Below are 26,569 nucleotides of genomic sequence, written 5' to 3'. Positions count from 1 at the left end.
GGCGGGCCTTGCCAACCAGGTTGTGGAATTGAGATTGCATTTTAAATGTTATGAGAAGCCGTTGGAGGGTTCAGGTTTGCATTTACAGTTTGCATTTACAGTTGTAAAACTCTATACTGTGAAGAGGGGATTGTGGTAGAGCAAGAGTAAAAGCAGAGGCCAGTAGGAGGTTGTCACTGGTAGTCTGGGCGAGAGGTGATGGCAATGGAGACAGATACGAACAGACCGAAAACAGAGTTTACAGGCAGAAATGACAACTAGTATTTAATGAGAGCTTTCTTTGAGTGAGGAACTGGGAAAGTAAATATGAGAAAAATCAGTTTCACTCTCAAGGGTGCCTGGTGACAGGTAACACATTTGAGTTTGCTGTGTTTCTTTCACAACTCACTCTTGCTTTTGTATTTTTGTATGCACTCATTGAACACGTACAGAATTGTGCTTATATGTCAATGTGAATTTGCTTTTAACATAAGTGTTTCTTGGAGATCTGTCTATGCTATTACATTTGTATAAAAGTCATTCTTTGTAACAGACGCATAATATTCTATAGGATGAATATTCGAGAAGTAACCTCCAGTGGTCAACCTGCCCCCTACAATTCCTACTCCCCCAGCCCTTTATTTTCTAATTGTGGCTTCGTTACCTCAGTAAGTTGTGTCAAGCAAGATAAAGAGGTAAACCGAGGCAAGCTTGAATTACCAGAAATTGAGTTTATTTGGTAATAGGCGAGGAATTGCAATTCTGGAAACCCATGGTGTAGCAAGCAACAGGCGAGTCCACTGAAGGTTTGGGGCGGGCTGGATTCAAGGGCAAAGAGAGGGACGTCCGGCCAGAATCCGCGGTGAGTTCATTGGCGTGAGGATGGGAGAGATTCTTGGCTGCTGTTCACTGGTCAGGAGATGAGCCTAGTCTTCTGTAAATCAGGCACTTATGGGAAATCAGTCTCTCAGATCGTCACTTCTGTTCTTCTGAGCATGAGATTCATTTCATATCCTCCAGTTCCGCTGTAGATGGAAATCCTTTCACAGTTGTAAATACTTTGTAAGCGAAAACATTGCCTTTTATTTTCTTGGTACTCACTTTGTAAAAGAGCTCTGCACACAGGAGCTTACTAAAGAAATGCTCACAACAGCCTGACTACGAAGAGGCAACAAGCCTCCTGAATCCTTTGCCCTTGAAATGTCCCTGCCTGGTGCTCATGAGGCTTTGAATAGGCTTTGAAACTGTGGGCCTTCTGCCTAAGGCAGTATGTCATCTGGGTGCTCAGAACAGGAAAATAATGAAAAATAATGTTCAGTTGATGTCACAAGCCATTCGCCATTCAGACAGTGATGGTTTTCAGGGTGGACTGAAATGAGGTTGTTTTCTTCTGCTTCAAAACATCCTGGAAATAGCTTGCCTCCTGAATACTGGTGACAGCTTGGGAGGGGGAGGTGATGGGTGTGTTAATATTAAAGCTGGATTTCCTTCCCCAACATTTTATTATGGAAAATTTCAAACATACAGAAAAGTTGAAAACTCTGCACGGTGACCGCCCCTATGCCTGCTCCCTAGATTCAACTACTAACATTTCGCTCTATTTGCTTTATCACATATCTGTTCATCTGCCTATTGGCCTGTTCACAGATGCATCAATCCATCCTATTTCTGCACCTTGAAGCACCTGCAGATATTAGGATGCTGCACCCCTATGCTTTCAGCAGGACAAACATCAACTAGAACTAATATTTATCATTTTTTTTCTATTTGAGGGAAATTGATATCTAGTGAAATGCACAAATGCACATATTTGCTAACATCACGGTGTTAGACTCTGATCAGCCTTTAAGAATCCCATACTCCTTTGATCGGAATGGCAAAATAACCCGCAAAAAACCTCAGGCGAGCAGGGACAGAGTAACAGTGGTAAGGTGAAGCACACCAAGCCAAGAAAGGAGGCAGGCGGGCAACTGTCCTGCTGGAGCCTGAGTCTGCCATTTCAGACCCTCGGCCTGCGCTGAAGTCAGGAGAGGCTCTCCCTTCTGGGCAGTCTAATGCCATTGTTTAGATCTACAAACATTTTTTTATTTATAATTTTTACATATCACTCCTCATTAAAAGTCAAAAGAACATCGAGAAACTAGATAAAGGATAGAGAGAATTAACTGGAAAAAATGGGATGGGAAGGGGGAATGTTTCCAGGGAAAAGCACATTCCTTAATGCGTCTCTGGCTGGAGCTGGGCGAGAGCCACGCGGCATGCAAAGAATTTGATAATACTCACATTATGACCCATATTACATAAAAATTATGACTCACATTACAAAAGCAGGGCACTTACGAAGGGTCTCGAAAAAAACGCTGGGCTTTTGAAAACTGCTTTAGAAAACCCAACCAAGGGTGTACAACTTTGAAATGAAAACCCGAAAAGTGCTCTCTACTACTAACCACCACCTTCACTGTCATCAACAATAAAACGACAGTGCTCAACAGTTTCAACAACAGATGAAAATGCTGAGTTGAGGGTTTTTTTTTTTTTTTTGATAAGTTGGAGGCCAAAATCAACACTCATTCTTTTGGATGCTGCTTAAATTTTTTTCATGGTTAACATGCATGCTGGTGATATCAATTTTGAAAACTATGGAACATTATACAAAAGAAAATAGCAAGATTACAAATCTCACCACGCAGAGATGAACCCTATTAACAAACTTTCTGTATTCAAACTTTTCCCAGGGCGCATAGTTTTCATTCTGACAGGGCGTTTAGACATCCGTTCTTTTCACAACCAGCACTTTCAAACAAAATTTACAGAAAATACTGCTTCACAGTCTTTTCTTGCCTCTGGCAGATGAGATCTAGAAATTACTATAGGAAGAAAAGCATTCTGGATTTTTTAAAAAGTTGGACAGAAAAGTATTTAACAAGAGAAATAGGAAACATCACGCCTTTATTTTGGTGAATTAGCAACAAAGAAAAGGATTAGCAGCGACGGGGACTTTTCAAAAATATTTTTTTTCCTCCGGCTCCCGCTAGGGTGGAGGAAGTTGTCTCCGTTCCGAGAGAGGGTGGAATAGAGGGGAAGAACAAATAACTGGGAGTCGCCCCCGCCCCCGCCTCCGGGGTTAGGGGGGCTGGGGAGAGCGGGGGGCGGCTGGGGGGTCTGCGAGATGGAGGCGGCCAGCAGGTGCCTGCGCTCCAGCCCCCTAACACCCCCCCGAGTGGGGCCTCGCCCCCTGGCGGGCGAGCGCTAGGTGTCCGGGCGCGGGGGCGCGGGGGCGGGGGGCGCCAAGCGCGCGGGGCGCGGGAGGGGGCGGGGGGTCCTCTGCCCCGGCGACCCCCGAGGGGCTGGCCCCCGCCCGGCCGCGCCCCCAGCCGCAGCCCGGAGGAAGATGTCGGCGGCCAGGGCGCAGCGCGGAGCCCCGGGGAGGAGGACGGGGGGAGGGCGTGTGCCGCGGCGGTGGCGGCCGCGGAGCCGCTAGTCCCCTCCCTCCTGGGGGAGCAGCTGCCGCCGCCGCCGCCGCCGCCACCGCCGTCAGCGCGCGGGCCGCGGCCGGAGCGCGCGGGGCGGGGAGGGGGGTGGGCGCAGGGGCGGGCGGCCGGGGGGAGGGCCCCGCGCGCCCGGCGACCAGCCCGAGAGGGAGACCCTGGCGGCGGCGGCAGCGGCGGCGCCTGACACTCGGCGCCTGCTGCCGCGCTCCGGGGCGGCATGTCCGAGGCTGGCGGGGCCGGGCCGGGCGGCGGCGGGGCGGGAGCCGGGCTCGGGGCGCTGCCCGCGCAGCCCCCCGCGCCCCCGCAGGGCTCGCCGGGCGCCGCCGCCGCCGGGGGCTCGGGCGCCTGCGGACCGGCGACGGCCGTGGCGGCGGCGGGCACGGCCGAGGGACCGGGAGGCGGCGGCTCGGCCCGGATCGCCGTGAAGAAGGCGCAACTGCGCTCCGCGCCGCGGGCCAAGAAACTGGAGAAACTCGGAGTGTACTCCGCCTGCAAGGTACGCGCTCGCAGCCGCCGGGCCGCCGCGGGGGGTCTGGCCAGCGGGGAGCCCCCCGCTCCCTCCCCCTATGCCCCCGCCCCCGTCCCCGCCGCCCGCCTGGGGCCGCTGCACCGCGGAAGTGCTGCTGTCGCCCGCGCCCAATTAGCTGCTTCTCGGACCAGAGTCCTGTTGGGTTGGAAGAAGGGGAATCACCGAGACCGAGAACCTTTCATTCCTCCCCCTCGGAAGGAGTTGCCTCTGCGTCCGCGCTCCTGGGCTGCCCTGGGGCTTTGTTGCTCTGTAGGAGCCCGCCCGAGGCGCCTGCCAGGGAGTGGAGCAGTGCTCACTGTGTGGCTAGCGCCCCAGGGCCAAGGAAGAATCTCCTGGGGGATCTTCGCCCATCCTCTCCCGTGCCCCATTGGAAGGAGCTAGGTGGGAGGAGGGAGGGTGGGATAGGCTCCCGGACTCCCGGCGCTTCGGGAGATCGAAGGCGCGGAAGGCGCAGGTTGGGAAGGTGGGCGCAGCCCGAGGCAAGGGTCTTGGAGCTCGGGCGCTCTCCGCCGAGGGCGGAGGCGCTGCGGCGCTCGGTGACAGCCCCGTCATGATTGTATTATTACTTGTTTAGTTAAAACGCTGTCCCAGCTGCTCGGGGTGTAAACAGGATTTGGCAAGGTGGCAGCCAGCACGGCGGGTGCTGCTGCTCAGTTTGGGGACACACGTTCCTTGCCATCCCCTCTCCTACCCAGCACTCGGCACCTGGTAGCCCCTCGGCTGCAGATCCAGATGTGGGCGCCGTGCTCCCGGGCTGGGAGGACTGCCCGAGGCCCCGGGGCAGGCTGGCCCTGCGCTGTCAGCAGCGGCTTTGTTTTGACAGGGTGACAGCTGAGGGGGGCGGGGACTTGGCCTTGTCAGCTCCTGAGGCCTGTGGCTGAGGCGGGGAAGAGACACACTCGCACACCTCCCCTGTATTCCTCCCGCCTGCTGCCAACAGGGTCAAGTTCCCAGGTTTCAGATTCCCACAACTCAGCTGCAGCAGCCACTTCTGAATTTTGGCGTAAAGATGATTAATCCTGCTAGAAGCTCGCTCCGGGTTATGCTGTTTTTAGTATTTACAGGAGCTTCTCAACCGCAAGGAATGTCTGTGCTTAACCCTTTTTCAACACTATTCCCATCCTCATGTGGATGTTGAATGCCCCCTGTGTACCCTACACTAATTCAATAAATATTTGTTGAATGAATGTAGGATCTAGCCCATTGCATCTTGAACTTTAGTGTGCGTAGGAGTCACCTGGGGAGCTAGTTAAAATGCTGATCCTGACTCAGTAGGTCTGGGGTGGGGCCGAGATTCTGCCTTTCTAACAAACTCTCCATGATGTGGTGCTAGTCCGCTGACCACGCTCCAAGTTGCAAGACCCCAGTTCAGAACCGGACAATATGTTAGTCCCTTTTCAGTTCAGCCAAGAAAACGGAAACTGTGAGACAAGAATGCCACATGGCTGGTATTTCTGAAGAAGAAATGCAAAAAAGATAAAGTGGGGAGTGTGCTGGTAAGAAAGCTGAAGGGCCACGAGTTGGTTATGAAGGGCATTAGACAAGACCTGGAGTGTCGGCAGAAGGGAGAACCGCACAGACTTGAGAGCAAAGTCCGCTGCTGGATGGACTTGGCATCGTGCAGCCAGAGTGGGCACCTGTAGGAACTGCGTGAGCTTAGGGTTGCTGGCCCGGCTGTCTCTTGGGTTTCCATCATGAGCGCTTTCTTTCCCTGTTGCCTTAACATCTGAAAACGCTCCTGAAGTTTTGGTCCTATCTAAACCATGAGCATATGTGCCCCGCGCTATTTTTGATGCTTTCAAATTTCCATGAGTGAGACGTAGCACCTTTTCTAAAGTTTGAGACTTGTGTTTCATGTTCACATTCATGACTAAACTTACAGGAAGGGAAAAGCTCCCTTATTACAGGCCTCTCTTCCTGCTCCTGGGAGACTCTGAAAGTGCCCACTTTTATTTGCTCATTCATTCAGGAAATATTTAGAGGAGTCCCAAGTAGGTGCCAGGCGTTGTGCTAGATGCTGGGCCTGTGACGCCCAGAATCTGTCCTTCTGGAGCTGCTGACCATGCGTGTGTACGCGTGCACGTGTGTGTGTGTGTGTTGCAGGCCTGGGGAGGTGGGCAGTGAACCAATTACAATGAAGTTCCAGAAACCTGCTTTGTTGGAGTAGCTTAGAACTCAGGGCAGGGCAGGTCCCAGGCTGGAGCACGGCAGGGGTGGGAATGGCTGCCTGGACAAGTGTCAGTGGGTGCTAAGGACTCTTGGCAGCGCAGGGCTGGGTGAAGTGAAGCTTCTTGTAGTGGAGAAACTGAAAGCAGTTCTGAGAGCTTGGAGCTGGGCCAACAGGAGCGGGAGCTCCATTGCCTGGGGCCACCAGGTTGGCGGGGGTGTGTGGCCAAGAGGGCATTGGGGAATCCAGGAATCCTAACTTGGGGAGTCACATTATCTCAGATTAGCTCTTTTTTTTTAACTGTGCTTGATCGTGGTGAGGGGGTGCGAGCAAGCAAACTCTATGGTTCTTTCTCAACTTGTTTCTACCCTTCATATAAGAAAGCCCCAAAGGACAGTTTCTTTACCTTTTGTCACTGACCGGCAAGTTGGAGAGAGTAGAGAGGTTAGGGAATGAGGAGGGACCTGGAAAGAGATGAGATACTTTACTGGGGGCTATTGAAACAACAACAGGGCCCAGACCTGAGGAAAGATCTGGCCTTTAAACTTCACAAATGAAACAGAAAAAGACGGGAGCTAGTTCACAGCCAGGGCGGTGCACCACACCCCGGAGAGAAGAAAAAAAAGAAACAAACTTGTTTTGCAGGATCCAGGGTAGAGTTCTTTGAACTGTGTTCTGGCAAAGGTGGCTTCAGAGAGTCACTTTGCTTGTGTGTGACACTACCAGAGTGATCATTAAAAATGTAGATCTGACCATGTCATGCCCCTACTTAGGACCCTTAATTTCTCTTTGCTGGAGTCTGCAAAGCCCTGCGTGGGCGGCCACTGCTATCTCTGGCGCTTTCTCAGAGCCTTGCATGCATGGTTGCCTTCTACTTCAGGGCCTTTGCACACACTGTTCACTGGGATCTAAAACTCTTCTTGCCTCACTTTCAAATTAACTCCCAACTCTTCCTGCAAATCTCAGATTCCCTGCATTTCCTTCACCTCCCTGGCCAGCCTTCTCATTATGGATTTTTTGAGCCCCTCTGTACTTACTTTTCCTTCCTGGTGCTTCATCACCATTTTTAATTGTGTGATTATTTGATATGTGTTTGTCTCTGAACAGATTCTAAGTGATGTGGTTATTGACAGGATGAAGGAGTTGGAGAAGAGAAAATGGAGGAAATGAGGAGCTGTTAGAATAGCACAGTGAAATTTTAGCCTACTTCTTGACAGTTGGGTGGAGGGGATTTTTTCACATAGGGCATTTCTAAGTATTGCACAGGTGTCTGTAGGACTGGGTTTTTAGTGTTATAAAAGAAGCCCCGGGTGGATGTGTGAGTAGCCCCAACCCAGATCTCCTTAAATTATGGTGTAATTTATCTACAAAAAAAAAAGCAAAAACCATTGACTGGCCTAATGAAATAAGCTATTTTTACTTGAGAGGAGGCAGTAGGATATAGTGGCTTCACAGTTCAGACTAACCTGAGTCCAAATTTCGGATATCCAGCTGTTTGACCTTGTCCAAGGACCTCACCTCCACCTCCATCTCCTTGTCTGTAAAGTAGGAATAACGACCCCAACCCATGGCATGAGCGAGCATTTAAAACAGGCCCATAGGCGTGGGGCACCCAGCAGGCTGTCTGGCCCTGGTGAGCCTCAGAGCAGCTCCGAGGAGGGCATCCCCTGACGTGGCAGGCAAGAGAGAACATGGGACATCGAGAGGCGCAAATCCCAGCTCTACCGCTTGTATGATCTTGGGCACAAGTCACTTCATTTTTCTCTGAGCCTCCATGACTTCATCTATAGAATGGAGACCGTCGCTTCAGCTAACCTTGAAGTTAAGAGAGAGAAGGTCCCTCAGAGTTCCTGGAAGCTGAAAGCGCTGGGTTAATGCTGGTGAAACCCAACTGCCTGATGCTTTGCTCATTGGCTGTCAGAGTCAGTGACCACAAGCATTTATGGAGAACCCAGTTGCTTCAATTCTGGGCTGAGTGCCATACTTAGAGAGTGACATGGGCACAGGGCTATAAAATTAGTCTTAATTTAAAAAATAATGATTTATAATCTGGATCTAACACTGACTGTAGAATATGCAGAGAGCAGGGGCAGAGGTGCCATTATAAAAGTGTCCCTCGTTGGCAGGATCTGGTGAATGGGACCCTCCAACCGGCCTTCAGGTTGGAGAGAGCCCTGCACACCTTTGTGTGTGTCAGTCCCACCTCCAGAGAGCTGATTTCTTTTTCAACTCTCAGCATCTAGAGCAGCGGCTCTCACTCAGGAGCTGTTTTGCCCTCCAGGGGATATTTGGCAATGTCTGGAGACGTTTTTGGTCTTTGTAACCAGGGGAGGTAGTGCTACTGGCGATGTTGCTGAATATCCCACGATGCCCTAGACAGCCCTCCACAGCAGAGTCGTCTGTCCCCAAATGACAATGGTGCCAAAGTTGAGAATCCCTCTTTTAGAGGAAAATTGTATTGTCCCATAATGCCGTAAACATGTTTGCAACATAGGAAAAATTAATGCTTTTAATGTTCATTTGAATAACACTTGAAATCTGAAAAATCTCGCTTTGTTGAATCCTGGGCAAGTTTTTAAACAGCTTTCTTGTGGTATAATTTATAGATCATAAAACTGACCAACTGTAAGTGTGCAGTCAGATGCTTTTGAGTAAATGTGTACCGTTGTGCATTCATCACCACTGTCCGGTTTTATAACTCTTTCATTTCCCCCCAAATTTCCTCCTACTGTGGGCACGTTTTTAAGGTGATATTTGTATCAATTGACTGTTGGTTTGCAAACAGAAACCAAATAAATATCTTTTTGGAGACTCTTCTGTTAAGCAGTATTATTATAGTAAAGCACAAAACATGGAGGGGGGAATAGATAAAATGTTTTGGGGAAAAATCAGTGTTTAGCCACATGATAGCTATAAATTGTAACGTATGATTACTTTGTGTGTGGTGACTCTGAAAGGCGGTGTCGTGGGGCCAGGCACACGCAGGAAAAATGTTTCGTTTGGCAGGCACAGTGCAAAAAGCCCGAGAGAAAGATGACCAAATTTAATTGTTTCCTCATAAACTCTCAGGGAAGATGGAAATTCAAGCCTACAAAGCCTTCAGATTGCCATTTGCAGTTTTCTGTAACTGAGAAAGTAGTTTATAGGGCAAAACAGAACAAAATCTGCTGAGGACAGTTTTGTTTTAGGAGGCGTGTGCTCGTGAATAGCATTCTGTGATGCAGCGCTGCTGGGGGTGGTGTTTTCTTTTTACCACACAGTAGATTTGAACCTAGTTACCTGTCCACGTTGGCAGGATTTAATTCTGTGTCTCTCAGGTAAATCCACAGGTCTGACCTGCCATAGCGAGTGTTGAGGGTAAAACACACAGTTTCACGTGAGACACCTTGGGACAATGAGAACTTCTGCTTCTCAGGTGAAACATCTGGATAGTCAGTGCAATGCCAATAAAACTTGGATTTCCAAGACTCAGTGGCCTCTGATTTAGTCCGTTTGTCTCTCCATGAGAGGACGGTGGCTATGTGGGGACAGTTGTCAATGGTTCCCTACTCTTAATGGTTTCCTACTCCTGGTCTGATTCAGATGCAGAATGACCTATGGCAGAGTAGGAGGCTCGCTGGCTCCCTGGCTGCCTGGAGGATCCATCCTGCCCGTTCTCCCTCCACCCTGGGCACCTTGGACAGCCACTCAACTGCCCGAGTTTCAGTTTCCTCATTGGCCAAGTGGGAGTCAAGGTGCCGCCTCATTGACTAACATGAAGATTAAACAGCTTAGCACATGTGAAAGTTCTTGGAACACAGGCATTCCAGAGACGTCGATTTTATTTTATTTTTTAAATCTTCCCATTGGTATCAGCTTCGTGTTTTGCCGAACTGTTATGCGTCATGTCATTTGATTCTTCTGTCTGGGGTGGAGGAAGGTAAGGAAGATCATTTTACTAGCAGGGTGCTGAGACCCAAAGAGGCTGATCAACTTCCTCAAGCCGCACTGGTTGCTCAGGGAAGAGCTGGCCCATGAAGGTTCTCTTTCTATAGCTCCATTTTGCATCCTCTTCCAAACTTTCTCATGGGGCGGAGGGGATGCTCTTCTTCCAAACGCTCTACAGAGAGGGTTTCATTTGTTTCGGGCTTTCTGCTGCTCTCATTTGACGTTTGTTGTTCTCCGATTGAGAGATATGTTCAAAGGCTTTTCTAGTTCATTGAAACTGTGCAGGCCGTAAAGCAAACAAAGTGAGCGTTCTCTATTACCGGCCCAGGGCACACAGATGCGTGCCCTTGATTATTTGAGAGCTGACAATCAAGAAGGGTCACTGGGCTGCCCCAGTAGAATTCCCTGTTGAAGGAAGATGAAAGAGATACCTTCTCAGGCTGTCGAAGGTGCCAGATGTGCCAGAGAGGTAAGGAATTGACCGTCCAGGATGTTGCGAAGTCCTCAGACCACTCTATATAAGACTGTACACGTAAGAGTGTCTCAGCACAATCCAGAGGAGAGTAGATTTTTTAACTTTCGATTTTATTATGCAGACAGTACGGCGCTCAAATCGTATGTTTATAGCTGGATGAATTTTTAGTATGTGTGCATCCACGCAGCCACCACACAGGTAAAGCTGTAGAGCATTTCCAGCACCTCGGAGGGCTCCTTGGTGCCCCCTCCCCACTCCCGCTAACTCTTTTTCTGACTTTTATTACTGAAGATTAGTTTTGCCTGTCTTAAAGTTCCCATGGTTGAAATCATACGGTATGAAATCTTTTGCTTCTGGCTTCTGTCACTCAACATGATGTCTGTCAGCTGCATCCATGTCGTTGCGTATAGCAGTAGTTTTTATTCTATTTTATTTTATTTTTTGAGGAATGTTGGCCCTGAGCTAACATCTGTGCCCATCTTTCTCTGTATGTGGGACGCCTGCCGCAGCATGGCTTGAGAAGTGGTGCATAGGTCCGCACCCAGCATCCCAACCAGTGAACCCCGGGCCACCAAAGCGGACTGTGGAAACTTAACTGCCATACCACCAGGTCAGCCCCAAAGACACATGTTTTTAAACTAAAGAACAAGTTAAAAATTGTCAACTATTTTCAGGATGGAAGTCACTGGATGTGGACAACTTCATAAAATGAATTTTAATTAGGCTTTCCAAAGGAAAGATGGGAATTTGAAATTCAGGTATACTGGGAAGAGCCCCTAAGGGCAGGAATGTGGACAAGAAATCAAGGAGGTGTACTGGGTCAAGCAGATGTAGATAAGGATTGGAAGGGAGGAAGAGAGGCAGAATGACGGGGAGGTGGGAGCAGGGGGCCCTGTGATGTCACAGCTGGTGGAATGCGCAGGCTGCACAGTTCCTTCTCTCCTGGAGTCTGTGTTGGTGAGTCCTTAGTGGTAAATATCCACGCGAAGTCCTCCTGTCACCCATCCTTGGTTCTGGAAGAGGAGTCGAGTTGTACATTGTATTCTGCAAGCCATACAGAACCGTACATGTTGGGAGCTGTGGCAGGGTTCCTAGAAGGCTGGGAGAACCCAGTACATAAAGCTCCAGTGAGCATTGATAGCTCTGTGATGCTGGCCTAGGGGTGGAGGTGTAGGAAAGAGAACGTTCTGATTCATCCCCTATGTTCTCCAGAACTGTGTGCTGAGGTCACTAAAGGGCGCCTTCTCCCCAGGAGTGGCAGGGAGGAATGCGATTACTGCACAGCCCCACACAGTTTTTGTGTAACAACTCATCCTTGAAGACTCATATTAAATATATAAGATAAGCTTATTATTTAATGGAATCATATGGACCATCCACTTAAAATAATCTTTTCCGTAATTGATATATTTAACACAGCAGGACTTTAATTTATTTTTACTGGAAGAGTGTGTGTTTGCCTGTACACAGGGTGTCATACCTATTGCCATTTACTTATTCATTTAACATTCCTTTCCTTGGGCTGCCATAGAAGATTTCTGCTCATGGAGCTCCTGTCCAAACTCCTTATGACAGTTCATCACTTAGTTATAATTGAAATAGAACTGAATCCTTTATAATTTTGAATTGCTTTCATCTCTCACATCTAATTGTGCATGCTGTTACCCACTGCATGGCACACTTTTCTCCTCCGGATATTGGTATAGCTTGTTGTCAAGTTGTCAAGCTTCATTCCCATGTGTTCTCAAATGCCAGCTTCTCAGAGAAGTCTTCCTGACCACCTCCCAACATATCTAAAATAGCGGCACCCCATCCCTCTATAATCTTAACTTGTTTTGCTTTCCTTTACTGCATTTATCAACACTTGGAAATCGTGTATATATGTATGTGTGTATATATATATATTTAATAATTTCTTGTCTGTTTCCTTCATGACAATAGAAGCTCCATGAAGCAGGGACTTTGGTTCATTCCGTATCTCAGGTCCATGGACCATGCCTTGCACATAGTAGGCACTTAGTACGTATTTGTTGAATAAATGGATCATTTCATATTTACAGTGAATTTCATATTCACAGGCTTTGTGAGACTGGAAGAAAGGAATCCTGTTTTAAAGATGAGGAAACTGAGGCTCAGGGAGGTTTGGTAACTTGCCCAAAGTCCTGTGGTCAGCAGCTGGGCGGCCCTGAGCTGGGGCTGGGGCTGGAACAGCATCTCTGACTCATAGCTAGGGGTGGTTCCTGTGAGCTCCCGGTGGACCTGACAGCTTGCAGTGCTTGTCTCATGGCCTGGACTTCTGCTACAAGACAGGGCAAGGAGGCGTTGCACCAACTTTTAGTCTTTCTTTGAGCAAATGATGTGAACTTCTCTGACCCCCGTTTCCTCTTCTGCAAATTAGAATTAAATTCTCCCAAGGGCATTGTATTGTAAGACTAGCAAGTTGAAACCTATGAAGTGAGAAAAAAGGCCCTACCATATATTCTAAAAATCTATATTATGTTAGTGAACTAGAAAAGCAAATCAAATTGCCTATAAAGGCATGTTTTCTAAATACTTTTTATATTTTTTGTTGCTCTGCTGCCCACTTAAACTAAAGGCTACAATAAGCTTTCTTTAATTTGTTCTTCTGTTTGTACCCAGAGGCCTAGACACAGGGCTTACTATTTTTTAAATCAGGAGATGAGTGCATTTATTTTGGAAAAATGTGTGAATAATGTCTCTAATGATCCACTTGGAATAATACACCACCTAACCTTAGAAGGGGGCCTTGAGTAATCTCTTCAGTGACCTCAGGGCAAGATGTGTGGGGATGCTTCCATTAATTCTACACTGTCCTAATTCACTCCTCATTCATTGTGTGCTCTTGGCCTGTGCAGTCTTCTGTGAGGCTTCTGTGGTATGCAGGAGATTCCAGAAGTGCAGAGATGAGACCTGAATAAGAGCATAGTGACTGATGGCCGCAGCCCTAATTTGCATCAGCTCTAACAAGCTGGTGTTGAAACTGGATGGCAGAAGGCCAAGGAAGCCAAGGTCAGCATACTTTGGAAGAGCAAAGTGAGTCATGTAACTCAGGATTTGCACCTACCCACAGGACTCCCTCACTCACCCCACCTCCAAGGGAACACGTCCACGAGGCTTGGTTAGGTCCCTGTGCCCAGCTCTGTCCTAGGTGTGTGGTGAGTGACAAAAGGAAGTGAAAGTCACAAGGAGCCTCTCATCTTGGTGGGAGACAGATACGGAAGGAAAGAAAAATTCAAGTGAAAAATCAAGCATGGAGTCAGCACAGAGAGAAACCATCCCCATCAAGAGCTGGGGGCAGGTGGAAGTGTAGGAGAAAGGCCCAGCACAAATGAAGTGAACAGTATAAAACGAAGCAGAGAAGCAAAACTGAAGGGAGCAAGACGTCAGAGTGGTTTAGTACGTGGTCCTGGGCAACAGAAGGCCTGGGTGTGAATCCCACTGTGCTGCTTTCTTACCGTGTGACTCTGGGCAGATTACTTAACCTTTACAAGCCTCAGGTTTCATAGCTGTAAAATGGAGATAGTGATATTGTCAACTTTTTCCATTCGTTCAGCAAGTGTTGTTTAACATGCCAGGCGTTGGTTTAGATGCTGGGGATACAGTGACAGATGGGTCCTTACTCTGGCAGAGCTTGCTTTCTGGTTGCAGAAGCAGACAGTAAACAAGAAACTAACAGAAAGTGGTAAATACCACACAGAGAATGAAAACAGAGAAGTAAATGAGAGTGCGTGGGGAGTTCCTTCAGATATGTGCCCAGAAAGGTCTCAGCCGAGGGTACACAGTCTGGGGCCTGAATGCTGGAGAGAAGCCAGCTCTCTGGGGGGAGGTGAGGGGAGAGGGTGCCCGGTGGGGAGTGCGAAGACTCTGGGGCAGGAAATGGCTTGGCATGATCCGTGGCGGCCAGGGAACCACTGTGGCTAGCTGGGGTTAGACAGGGGAGCAAGTGTAGATGAGGTGGAAGACGATGGACCCAGATTGCCAAAGCATGCTTTTCATACAGTGAAATGATTCGATCTCCAGTTCTGATCAGTTTCGACAAATGCATATCAATACATAGATATTTTCATCACCCTGGAAAGTTCCCTCCTGCTCCTTGCCATTCAGTCTCTCTCCCCCAGAAGCAACCACTGATTTACTTTGTGTCACCATAAGTTGGTTTAGATATTCTAGAATTTCATATAAATGATAACCACACAGTACATAACTGTTCTTCTTTCTTTCAGCATAATATTTTTTGAGATTCATCCATGTTCTTACATGTATTAGTAGTTAATTTCTTTTTATTGCTGAAAAGCATTCCGTTGCATGGATATAGCATGGCTTGTTTTTCCATTCATCTGTTGATGGACGTCTGGGCTGTTTCCAGTGGATTCAGATAAGATTTGCATTTTATTTATTTTTGAAGATTTTGTTTTTCCTTTTTCTCCCCAAAGCCCCCCGGTACATAGTTGTATATATATATTTTTTAGTTGTGCGTCATTCTAGTTGTGGCATGTGGGATGCTGCCTCAGCATAGCTTGATGAGTGGTGCCATGTCTGCACCCAGGATCCAAACCAGCAAAACCCTGGGCCGCTGAAGCGGAGCGCGGGGCGCCTGAACTTAACCACTCGGCCATGGGGGCGGGGGGCAGCCCCCAGATTTGCATTTTAAAGTGTCTCGTTTGGCTGCTCTGAGGAGAATTAAGTTTACAAGAGAAAGAATGGAAAAAGAGGACCAGTTGACGTTATTGCAGACTTGGTATAGTTGGATGATGACTTGGACAAGGTGGTAGCAGTGGAGGGGGCAAGAAGTAGACGGTTTGGGACTGTATTGTGAGTGTAGAGGCAACGAGACTTGATTTGTTGTTGGGAGCTGGCATGTGAAGAAAAGACAGAAATGAACCTAATGTCTAGGTTGTTGGCCTGAGCAACTGAAAGGACGGTAGTTCTGTTTACCAAGATGGGCAAGACCATGGGAGAAGCAGGTTTGGGTGGGTGAGAATCAAGAGTTTTTTCTCAAATGTGTTAAATTAGGCACATCTCTTAGTAGTCAAGTGTTTTGATGATAAAATGAGTTAATCCATTTAGCAGTTTGGTATAGTATCTGGAACATTCTAAATGTTCAGTAAATGGTGGCTACTATTACGGTTAAAAGCAGTGCTAAATCGTAATTATTGATCTTAATAAAGAGAGTAGCCAAATTGGAGAAAAGGAAAAACAAGTAAACAGAAATGATAGAAGTAGGATCCACTGGGTAAACAAGAAGTCACTTGACAGAAGGTCTTGAATTTCAGGTAGAAACTTTTGAATTGAATCCACTTCATAATAGTGAGTCTTTGCACTTTAAGGAGGAGACACAAGGTCTTGGAGTGCCAGCGAGGAGTTCTAGGTTTTGGTCTTGGCTCTTTGCTTCTTTGCCAGCTGGGTGAGCTCAGGCAAGCCACACCCTTTCTCTAAGCGTTGAATTACTTGTCCTACGGGGTTATTGGGAGGGGTAAATAAGATGATGTAGGCCAACATTGCCTTGGAAATTATCAGGCAGAAATGTTCTACATTATTAAATGGCATTTTAGTGTAGAATGATGTGTGTAGTGGGTGTTAGATGGAGAGTTGGGAGTGGGAATGTATTGAAAGTGGGGAGGAAGCTGGTTTTTCTAATTGGCTATTAAGGGCCTGACCTAGGGCAGTGAGAATGGAGAAGGTATAAATCTGGGAGAGACTTTGAAAGAAGAATCAGATGGCATTGAGGTGAAGCCAATTGAATGTAGCTGTATGAGCCTCAGCAGCTTGGAGAATGGAAATTCCAAGGGAGGGAATAGGATAATTGAAAAGGGGTTGTTGAAGTTAAGGACAAGCCTTAATGTGAAACTTACTGGGCAGAGATGCCAGATGTGGGCAGTTGGGAATGTGGGCTGGAAGTTCTGCTTTGCAGGTTGGGCTGGTTATGTGGATTTGCGAGTCATCAGCCTAGATAGTGACTGATAGCATGAGGATGTGAGCTGTCCGAGGAAGCAACATATATCGCACTATTTTGCTCATCCCGGTTGACTTGGTGCCAAAACAGGCCTCAGAGTGAAAAATTCTGTCAGTCAGCTGGTTGTCTGGGCTGCTCAATGTCAGCTAAACAGTTTGACAGATCTTTCCACTGTGTTGAAGACTGAGCTGACTGCTTTGCCAAGTTCACAGATAACGTCTGAGATTGGGTTTGCGTGTATTAAAAGAGATTCCAGGAATTGTCTGGAATTTAGGGTTCTGGAGGCCCAGTTTCTTGACCCTGGTATCATTCAGGACCTCTTGAGACCGCTGCTAGGGTGATGCATGTTTGGGTTTGGTCCTGGAGAGGTGACTCAGATGTAGTGAAGTCTGGCCCCCTCCTAGGCCATTTGGTAGCACTGGAGTCATTCTAGCAGCTTCTGAGACAATACCTGAGGATCCTGGGCCTTTGACTCATTCAGACCTGCTTAAAGAGGGCAGTTCCTTATTCAGCTCCAGCACAGGCACAAGGACTTCTTCCAGACAGGGATGTCCCCAAGGTTTTCTGTTGGTTTGATGTTGGAATAATCTTGGATAGCATGGAAGAAAAGCGTTTGAATTGGGTATTTATACCTGGGTTGTTTTGCCCTGGGTTATTTCTTCATGACGTGATTTCCATTCTCCTTCTGTAATCATTTTTTGTGTGTGTGTGAGGAAGATTCGCCCTGAGCTAACACCTGTGCCGGTCTTCCTCTACTTTGTATGTGGTATGCCTCCAAAGCATGGCTGATGGGCAGATCCCCACACTGGGGATCCGAACCTGCCAACCCAGGCCTCCAAAGTGGAGCGCACAGAACTTTAACCTCTTGGCCACAGGGCCGGCCCTCCTTCTGTGTTCTTGACCACTCTCTTCAGTATTTGTTTTTGTGGTTCCTTTTGGTTTTCCAGACCAAAATGGCACTCGTAATTAAGGTCTTCAGAGACGCTTCTGCTGCTGAATTACCTCACCAGTTATCTTTTCTCCTCTTCCAGCTCTGTTTTCACATTCAATTCCAGGCAAATTTGATGCCCTGAGGGAAGTATCCCTCCCCCATTCCTGCTTTCTTTTTCCTCTTGTGCCGGAAGTCCCTAGATTCTTAAAATCCCAGTTTCGAGTCATAGTTTAATGGTGTCCGCTGGCCTTCCCTGTACAACTGTGTGAACTGGAAGGTTTGCCACATAATGGAGAAAGAAAAAAGGTTTATGTCCCAGAAGGGATGACTTAGCCATTAAAATTTAAACTGTATGTGGAAAGCTAAAGTTAACCCAGGAAGAAGAGAGAGGCATTGCCACCCACTCCCATCACACCATCTTTTCCCCTTCATATCTTTGCTACTCAAAGTGTGGTCCCCACCTGGGAACGTTTTAGAAATGCAGAATCTTCCGGCCCACCTCAGACTGATTGAATCTCAATCTGCGTTTTAACATGATGTCCAGGTGATTCGTGAACAGATTTAAGTTTGAGAAGCACCCCTCCAAATCACAAGAGCATTATCCAAACTGCTTCTAAAGCAGTTCACTTCCAAAGAGAAAACTTATTGGCCTCACAACTGCATACTGTGGAGTCCAGGTGCTGGCGGTGGTGTTTTAAATAGGATTAAAAGATTTTTTTCAAAGTAATACACACACACAGTTAAGAGGAAACTTCACACAGCTCACAATGGTAGCAAATGACAGTGTAAACCCTCTCACCCCAACCCTGCTCGTCCCATCTCTCTCCTCACTTGCTTTGAATCCTTTCCAGAAATTGGTAGTCCCCTACCCAATTCTCCTGAGCTGTATGTTATATTTTATATGACAGTCAAGAAGGGGAATTAGATTTACTGTACAGAAATCCACTTTAGATTCCAATTAGGCTCGAATGAACTTGTGAACATGCCAGAAAGTTGTGTGTCACCAAGTCAAAGGTGTTGAGTGAAGGAGCCCAAATGGAACACTAGTAACTTGGCCTTATTATTAGCAACTATTAATTGTTTCAAACTCTCCAGTAATTTTAAAAACAGGGCAACCTACTTAATGACTCACTTATTCCTGTCGTTTGCTGTTTCTCTTTTGCAGAGACAATTTCTGACAGCGGAGGTGTGGTCACCTAGACACTGTAACTTCTTTTGGTTTTTTAGATCAGAAAAGGACAGAGGTGGAGATCCCCATGTGCTGTCTTGTTTTTTTTTTTTTTAACGTAGTTTATTGAGCTCTAATTTGTGAAGAGAAAATAAGCCTCAGTTTTTGGATGCGCTTTGGGGAAACTTTGCAGAAGACCTATATTTGAAGTGATAGTTTCTAGCAATTCTTGCCTTTGAAAAGACAACTTATTGAGGTATAATTTGTGTACCATAAAATTCTCTGGTTTTAAGTGTACAAGTCAGTGATTTTTAGGAAATTGACTGAGTTGTGTAATCATTATCCCAATCCAGTGTCAGAAGGTTTCCATCACCCCAGAAAGATCCTTGCATCCATTTACGGTCAATCCCATTAACACCCCCAGCCCAAGGCTGCTAATCTACTTTCTATTTCTATAAATTTGCCTTTTCTGGACGATTATATAAATGGAATTATGCAATACGTAGTCTTTTCTGACTGACTTCTTATACTTAGCGTAATGTTTCTGAGGTTCATCTATGTTGTGGCACATACAGCATCTCATTCTTTTTTATTGCCAAATAATATTCCAGTATAAGGATATGCCACATTTGGTTTATGTATTCCCCAGTTGATGGACCTTTGGATTCTTTCTACCTTTTGGCTAATATGAATCATGTTACCATGGACGTGTGTGTGTGCAAGTTTTCGTGTAGATACATGTTTTTATTTCTCTTGGGTAGTTACTTTGGAGTGGGTTTGCTAGGTCATGTGATAAATTTATGTTTAACTTTTAAAAAAATTTATTACTTTTTTAAGTTGTGGTAAAATACACAGCACAAAAAAATTTCAGTGGCATTAAGAAATTCACGTTGTTGTGTAATCATCACCACTATCTATCCACAGAACTCTTTATCTTGCAAAACTGAACCTTTATACCATTACACAATAACTCCCATTCCTCACTCTGCTCAACTCCTGGCAGCCACCATCCTACTTTCTGTCTCTGACTTGACTACTCTAGGTACCTCATAAAAGTGGAGTCATGCAGTATTTGTCCTTATGTTATTTATTTAATTAGCATAATGTCCTCAAGGTTCACCCATGTTGGAGAGTGTGTCAGAATTTCCTTTTCTTTAAGGTTAAATAATATTCCATTGTATGCACATACTGCAATTTGTTTATCCTTTGTCTGTCAGTGGACACTTGGGTTGCTTCCAACTTTTGGCTATTATAAATAATGCTTCTGTGAACATGGGCATACAAATATCTCCTTAAATTCTTGCTTTCAATTCTTTTGGGTATATACCCAAAAGTGAAATTGCTAGATCATATGGTATTTCTATTTTTAACTTTTTGAGGAACTGTCATACTGTTTTCCATAGTGGCTGCACCAATTTTCCTTTCCACCAAGAGTGCACAAGGGTTTCCATTTCTCCACATCTTGTCAACACTTGCTATTTTCTGTGTTTTTGGTAATAGCCATCCTGATGGGTATGAAGTGGTATCTCATTGTGGTTTTGATTTGCATTTCCATAATGATTAGTGATGTGTTTCTTTTCATGTGCTTATTGGCCATTTGTATGTCTTTGGAGAAATGTCTGTTCAAGTCTTTTGCCCATTTTTTTATGGGTTATTTTTGTTGTTGTTGAGTTGTAGGAGTTTTTTATATATTCTGGATATTAACCCCTGATCAGTTATTTGACTGGCAAATATTTTTTCCCCATTCCATGGGTTGCCTTTTCACTCTGTTGATTATGTCCTTCGATGTACAGAAGTTTTAAATTTTGATTAAGTCTGATTTATTTTTTCTTTTGTTGTCTGTGCTTTTGCTGTCATATCCAAGAAATCATTGCCAAATCCAATGTCATGAACCTTTTCTCCTATGTTTTAAGAGTTTTAGGTTTTATGTTTAGGTCTTTGATCGATTTGGAGTTAATTTTTTGTTTGTTTGTTTTTTGATAAGGAAGATTTGCTCTGAGCTAACATCTGTTGCCAATCTTCCTCTTTTTTTGCTTGAGGAAGATTAGCCCTGAGCTAATATCTGTGCCAGTCTCCCTCCATTTTGTATGTGGGTCGCCACCACAGCATGGCTGATGAGTGGTATATGTCCACGCCTGGGATCCAAACCTGTGAACCCAAGCCACTGAAGCACAGCATGCCAGACTTAACCACTAGGCCACTTGGCCGGCCCTATTTGGAGTTAATTTTTATATATGGTGTAAGGTAAATTCTGGCAACTTCATTCTTTCACATGTGAATATCCCATTTTTCTAGCATCATCTGTTGAAAAGACTGTCCTTTCCCCATTGAATGGTCTTGGCACCCTTGTCAAAAGTCATTTGACCATATATTTGAGGATTTATTTTGGGGCTCTCTATTCTGTTCTGTTGGTCTATGTTTAACCTTTTAAGAAACTGCCAAACTGTTTTCTAGGATAGCTGTACCATTTTACATTCCCTCCAACAATCTTGAAGCTTCCCATTTCCTACCTGTGTCAATGTTTGTTATTATCTTCTCTTTTGATTATAGCCATCCTTGTGGGTATGAAGTTGTATCCCTTTATGATTTTGGTCCTTGACTTTTAAACCTTCTGCCTTTGTCCAACCTGGAACAGAGAGGTAGTAAAATAGAATGAGGACCTCTCCACACAACCACAGGACGAGTTATCTGCCTGAACACACCAGGACTTCTGAAGGGTAGACCAAATAAGCTCAGGCAAGTCTATTAACATCTTAGAGCCTCAGCTTTCTCTTCTGAATAATGGGATTAATTAATACCTTCCTCATACAGGGTAAGATAAGAACAAGCAAACGTGCTTTTCTCTTTTAGGTGCTTAATACAAATTGTATTCACAGTATTCCATAAATTTCCCTTCACTGTGTTCTTGCTGTGGGACATCCCTGTCACTGATTTCAGTTTTCCAGCAAATATGACTTTCCAGTATTTTAAGCATGACTGAATCCTGCTAGACAGCTTGGCTGTCTTTCTCCTTTTCCTCTGGATGTGACCCACATATCTTCACACCCACCTCACTCATCAACACTGAGTGAACCGTCAGCTCCCTTCTCCCTTGTCTGTCTGTCATCTGGGTCATGATCACTTGTTTATCCAGTTTAGCTTCCTTCTCATCATCCATCCTGGCTTCTGCATACTATGACAAAGTCTGTTGTGTTTGCTTGACCTCTAACCCTGGATTCTATTGGGGCAAAACCATTTTTATCCTAGACCTGTTGAAAGCGATGCAGTGGGCTTTTCTTCTTTCTTAGTTCTGCCACGTCTGCAGAGACTTCTCTTGGGGGAGATGAAGTCATCTGGGTAGCCTTCCCCTCCTTGGCCCGGGGTGCTAGCTGCTGCAGTAATTGGCTTGGCAGCACACTCCCTCAAAGGTTGTCCTTCAGTGGGTACTTTGTTAAAGCTGCAAGGCCAGTGCCCTTGGGAGTTCCTGTAGACAGCAGCTGTCTTGCCTAATTAAGGAGAGATATGAGAAAGGTGTTTTGAAGGGAGGCCTTTTATCTGGAAGAACAGTGCCTGGGCCTGAACATCTGGAAGGGAGATATGAAGGGCAAGGCAGAGGGCATGGTGGCAGCAGCCTGGAAAACTTGGCAGAAAATGCTTTGCTGGCAGTTAGGGATAATGACATTGAATGTTTTCTAAAGGACTTAGTATGTCTTTAGTAAATTGGGCAATGAGTCCCACACGTATTAAAATTTTTGTGCGCTTAGGTTTCCAAGTGTCCCATGGTGCATGTGCATGTGTAGGAAGTACTTTTCATATTCTACCAAAAAAAAAAAAATCCTGAAACAAGTGAGCAAAAGTTCAAGGGATTTCCAGATATCTCAAAGGGATATAACTTGAACCACTTAGAACCACTTAGGAAATTTTGGGACTATTCTTTGCCTAAGCTGTTAGGGTCCATAATGAAGACTTGGGTTTTAGGGGGTGGATCCCCTTAAACTTTAGTGCAGCAATGTCCAATAGAAATATAATGTGAGCCACGCATGTCACTTAACCTTTTCTAGTAGCCGCATGTATTAGTTTTCCAGGGCTGCCATAAATGATCACAAATAGGGTGGCTGAAGCAACAGAAGCTTCTTTTATTCACAGTTTTGGAGGCCAGAGGTCTGAAATCAAGGTGTCACCAGGGCCATACCTTCTCTGAAGGCTCTGGAAAGAATCGTTCCTTGCGTCTCCCTGGCATCTGGTGGCTCCTGGCAATCCTTGGCGTTCCTTGGTTTATTGATGCGTTACTGCAATCGCTGCCTCTGTCTTCACATGGCTGCCTTCCATGTGTCTCTGTGACTCGGAGTCCAAATCTCCCTCTCTTTTCTTTTATAAAAGCACCAGTTACTGGTTTTAGGGCCCAGTCTAAGTCCAGGATAATTTCATCCCAAGATCTTTAAGTTGTCATTATCTACAAAGACTCTATTTCTGAATAAGATCCCATTCTGAGGTTCCAGGTGGACATGAACTTTGGGGGACGCTATTCAACCTGTTACACCACGTGAAAGAATGAGAAAACCAACAACTGAATTTTATTAATTTTAGTGTTTTATTTAACCTAATATTCCAAAATATCATTATACACGTAATCAGTGTAAAAGAATTCTTGGTGAGATATTTTAACATTCTTTTTTTTTTCTTGGATACTAACTCTTTGAAATCCAGTGTGTATTGCACACTTACAGTGCATCTCAACTTGGACCTGCCACCTTTAGAAGCTGGGACACCCGCTTGTAGCTGGCTGCCACGTGTTGGCCAACACAGTTGGAGTGCTGTGTGCCTGACAAAGCTTGTGTTTCTCAACTTTTTGTCTCATGTTTCCTCCCTCTTTCTATTCCTCTCCCCCTCCCTTCATCGTCCTCTTAGTTTTCAGGGAATTTTCTGTTTATTTGGAAAAAGTCTCAGTTGTTCTGAACAAAAGAAATAAAAATCTACTCTGTAAAAGTTACTGGGATCCCAAGACTCAGTGGAGGAAGCAAAGTTAACCAGTTTTGAAAGAAAAGCCCTTTATTCAGTTACGTTTTTAAGCATCAGTGTTTATTGTTGGTAGAATTCACTGAGCGCGTCTGTCACAAGTGGCTTAAATAAGTGTGGTTAATATTTGGGATGTAACATTTTTTATCGAGTAGGGGGAATATAAGAATTTATTGTTACAAATCTCCCTGCCATGAGATTCATGACCCACCCATTAATTAGCATCCTATGAACATGGCCATTATTCTCTGTTGTATTAAGACAAGAAGGGGCATAAACTTTTCTTTCTGGGCCTCTAAGACTGTTGCAATAGTGAAGTTAAGATTTCTATCTCTCAAAATCTGTATTGTCTTCTCCAAGAATTGCAAGCTTGTTACTTTTTGGCTTGAACCGCAGTGAGAGGAGGGGGTTTTATAAGCAGCCCCACAGGGAGAAAAGTTTTGGATCCTTGAATTCTTAAATGTGGTTTGTGATAAGGATGTGGTTTTCCACCATTCCTCCCCCTAGCTGATATATACTGAGCCTCTGTTACTGGTGTTGGAATTTTTCTAGAATTGTGTTTTCCCCTCACATGAGTCAATGTTAAGGAAAATTAGCAAGCAATCCATGGATATGAATGCCATAGAGAAAAATATAAAGTACGATGTGAATGTCCCTTCCCCTCCCCCACCTTCCCCCACCCCTGTAAGTATGTGTCTATCTAGTTCCTCTATATATCCTCACACATATATATTTAAATTGTGTATTCATTTATTTTTAAAAAACATACATCGGATTATGCCATGTATACTATACTTTGCCTTTTCTGCCATTCACTAGGACCTAGAGAGGTTTCATGTCAGTACAAATAGTTCGCCTTATTCTTGACAAAGATGGCGTAAATCTGTGGTACCAATCCACGTAATTTGATAAATTCTTCTCTTACTGATCAAATTTTAGATGATGTGTTTTTTTCTTTGTCTCTACTAAGCGGTATACAAGTATCATTGAGCACATGTGAGTATTTCTATAGGAGAGATTTCTAGCAGCGCAGTTGGGCCAAAGGGCACGAATATTCCAATTTGGCATCTGAAAGGCTGTGCTAGTGTCTCCTCCCACGGAGGAGGGCACATGTTCCTCACATCTTGGTCAACTTTAGATATTATCAATGTCAACCTTTTATATATATAAATTTTTTGCCAACCTAGTTATTGTGAGGAAATATCTCACAGGGCTTTTCATTTCTCCATTACTAGTTACTTTGACCATTTTGTATGGGTTTGTTTGCCAGTAGCATTCATTTTTCTTGGAACCTCTTGCATTTGCCTTTTTTTTTTCTATTAGATGGTACCATTTTCTTATTGTTTTATAGATGATTTTTATGTATTCTGAATATTAATACTTTGATTTATATGTTGTAAGTATACTCTCAACTAATCTCACTTATAAAATTTAGATTAATTTGAGAACTGATATCTTTACAATATTGAGTCTTCCAATCAAGAACAGTGCATATTTCTCCATTTATTCAGTCTTTAGTAGAAAGTTGTAGTTTTCTGTATATAGGTCTTACTTATCTCCTTAAAGATTTGTTTTAAGTATTTTATGACTCTTGCTGTTAGGATTTTTTTTTCCTATTATATTTTCTAAGTGATTATTGCTGATATAGAGAAAAGTGTTTTATATGTTGATCTTATATCCAGCCAATTTATTGATTTCTTTTTTAGTTTTGATAATGTCTAAGAATTGTCAATTTTTATACATTTTGTGTACTTCCAGTACAATGTTGAACAGCAGACATAGTGAAGGCTTCTTTTTTTTGGTAAATTTAATAGGAATGGTTTTTATGTCTCTATTTAGTGTAATGTTTGTTTTCAAGTTAAGATATACTGAATTTGCTATTTTTTCAATTAAAAATTAACGTTAAATTTTATGAAAAGCTTTTGGCATCAATTATAATTATTTTTCTCCCTTTAATTTGTTAATGTAATTAATTTTTTTTCAAATTACCTATCTTTGCATTCCTGTAATAAACTTTACTTAGTTATTATTTACCAGTCAAGATGCATGATTTTAATTGTGTACTGTTGGATTTGATTTACAAATATTTTATTTCAGTTTTTGCGAGATTGGGCTAGTAACTTTTTTGGTGTTTTTTGCTCTCTGTATTCTGCTTTAGTGTCAGAGTTATATTGGATTCATAAGATGACATGAGTTTTTCATTTTTTTCTGATGCTCTGGAACAATTTACGATACAAAGGAATTATCTGGTATTCTGCTGTCCAATGTGGTAGACACTAGCTGCCAATGACTGTTGAACAGCTGAAACATGGCTAGTCTGAATTGAAATGTGCTGTAAGTGTGAAATCCCTTGGATTTTGAAGACTGTAAAAACTATGTAAAATGCCTTAATAATACTTTTATATTATTTTATAAAAGATAATTTTTTACATGCTGAAATGATAATATTTTGGATGTGCTATGTTAAATATATTATTAAAATTAATTTCACCTATTTCTTTTACTTTTAAAAATTTGGCTACTAGACATTTTAAAATTTTATATGTGGTTCACATTATATTTGTGTTGGACAGTGCTGATCCAACCCTTGAGAGTTAACTTGAACTTTCCTATAAAATTATCTGGACCATGGGGCTGGCCCCATGGCCGAGTGGTTAAGTTTGCACGCTCCACTGCGGTGGCCTGGGGTTTTGCTGGTTCACATCCTGGGCGTGGACATGGCACTGCTCGTCAGGCCACATTGAGGCGGCGTCCCACATGACACAACTAGAAGGACCTGCAACTAAGATATACAACTGTGTACTGGGGGCTTTGAGGAGATAAAGCAGAAAAAAATTATCTGGACCTGGGGCCTTTCTTAGGACATCTTTGACTACCTTTTAATTTTCTTCTAGGTTGTTAGAAAACTTTACTACTTATTAAATCAGTGTTGA

At 44.6% G+C, this 26,569-nt stretch overlaps 1 protein-coding gene and 2 long non-coding RNA genes across 7 annotated transcripts in view; 1 reads left to right on the top strand and 2 right to left on the bottom strand.

Moving 5' to 3' along the window:
• Positions 1-690: 690 nt before the first annotated feature.
• On the bottom strand, positions 691-2,846 carry LOC138918251 (uncharacterized). The gene is made up of 2 exons (XR_011427349.1): positions 2,663-2,846; positions 691-1,419 (listed from the first exon to the last, which is right to left on the bottom strand). It is a non-coding gene; the product is annotated as an uncharacterized lncRNA (long non-coding RNA).
• Positions 2,847-3,633: 787 nt separating this feature from the next.
• Positions 3,634-26,569, top strand: part of KAT2B (lysine acetyltransferase 2B) — a 94,069-nt gene continuing 71,133 nt past the window's right edge. For 2 of the 5 annotated variants that reach the window (XR_011427347.1, XM_023620863.2), the window contains exon 1: positions 3,634-3,966. Coding sequence is in view for 2 of the 5 variants with exons in the window: in XM_023620863.2 (XP_023476631.1) it covers positions 3,688-3,966 (279 nt within the window). In the remaining 3 variants the exon portion in view is untranslated. Of the gene's footprint in view, positions 3,967-9,748; positions 10,086-10,383; positions 10,563-10,689; positions 10,767-11,077; positions 11,179-26,569 lie in introns of those variants that run through there. The other 3 variants (XM_070239056.1, XM_070239058.1, XM_023620862.2) reach the window with 3 other exon arrangements.
• LOC138918250 (uncharacterized) lies at positions 4,143-4,798 on the bottom strand. The gene is made up of 2 exons (XR_011427348.1): positions 4,691-4,798; positions 4,143-4,269 (listed from the first exon to the last, which is right to left on the bottom strand). It is a non-coding gene; the product is annotated as an uncharacterized lncRNA (long non-coding RNA).

Source organism: Equus caballus, chromosome 16 (assembly GCF_041296265.1).
Source record: "Equus caballus isolate H_3958 breed thoroughbred chromosome 16, TB-T2T, whole genome shotgun sequence".
NCBI classification, from domain to species: domain Eukaryota; kingdom Metazoa; phylum Chordata; class Mammalia; order Perissodactyla; family Equidae; genus Equus; species Equus caballus.
Note: the sequence above shows the minus strand (reverse complement) of the source record. Positions and strands in the feature narration are given on the sequence as shown.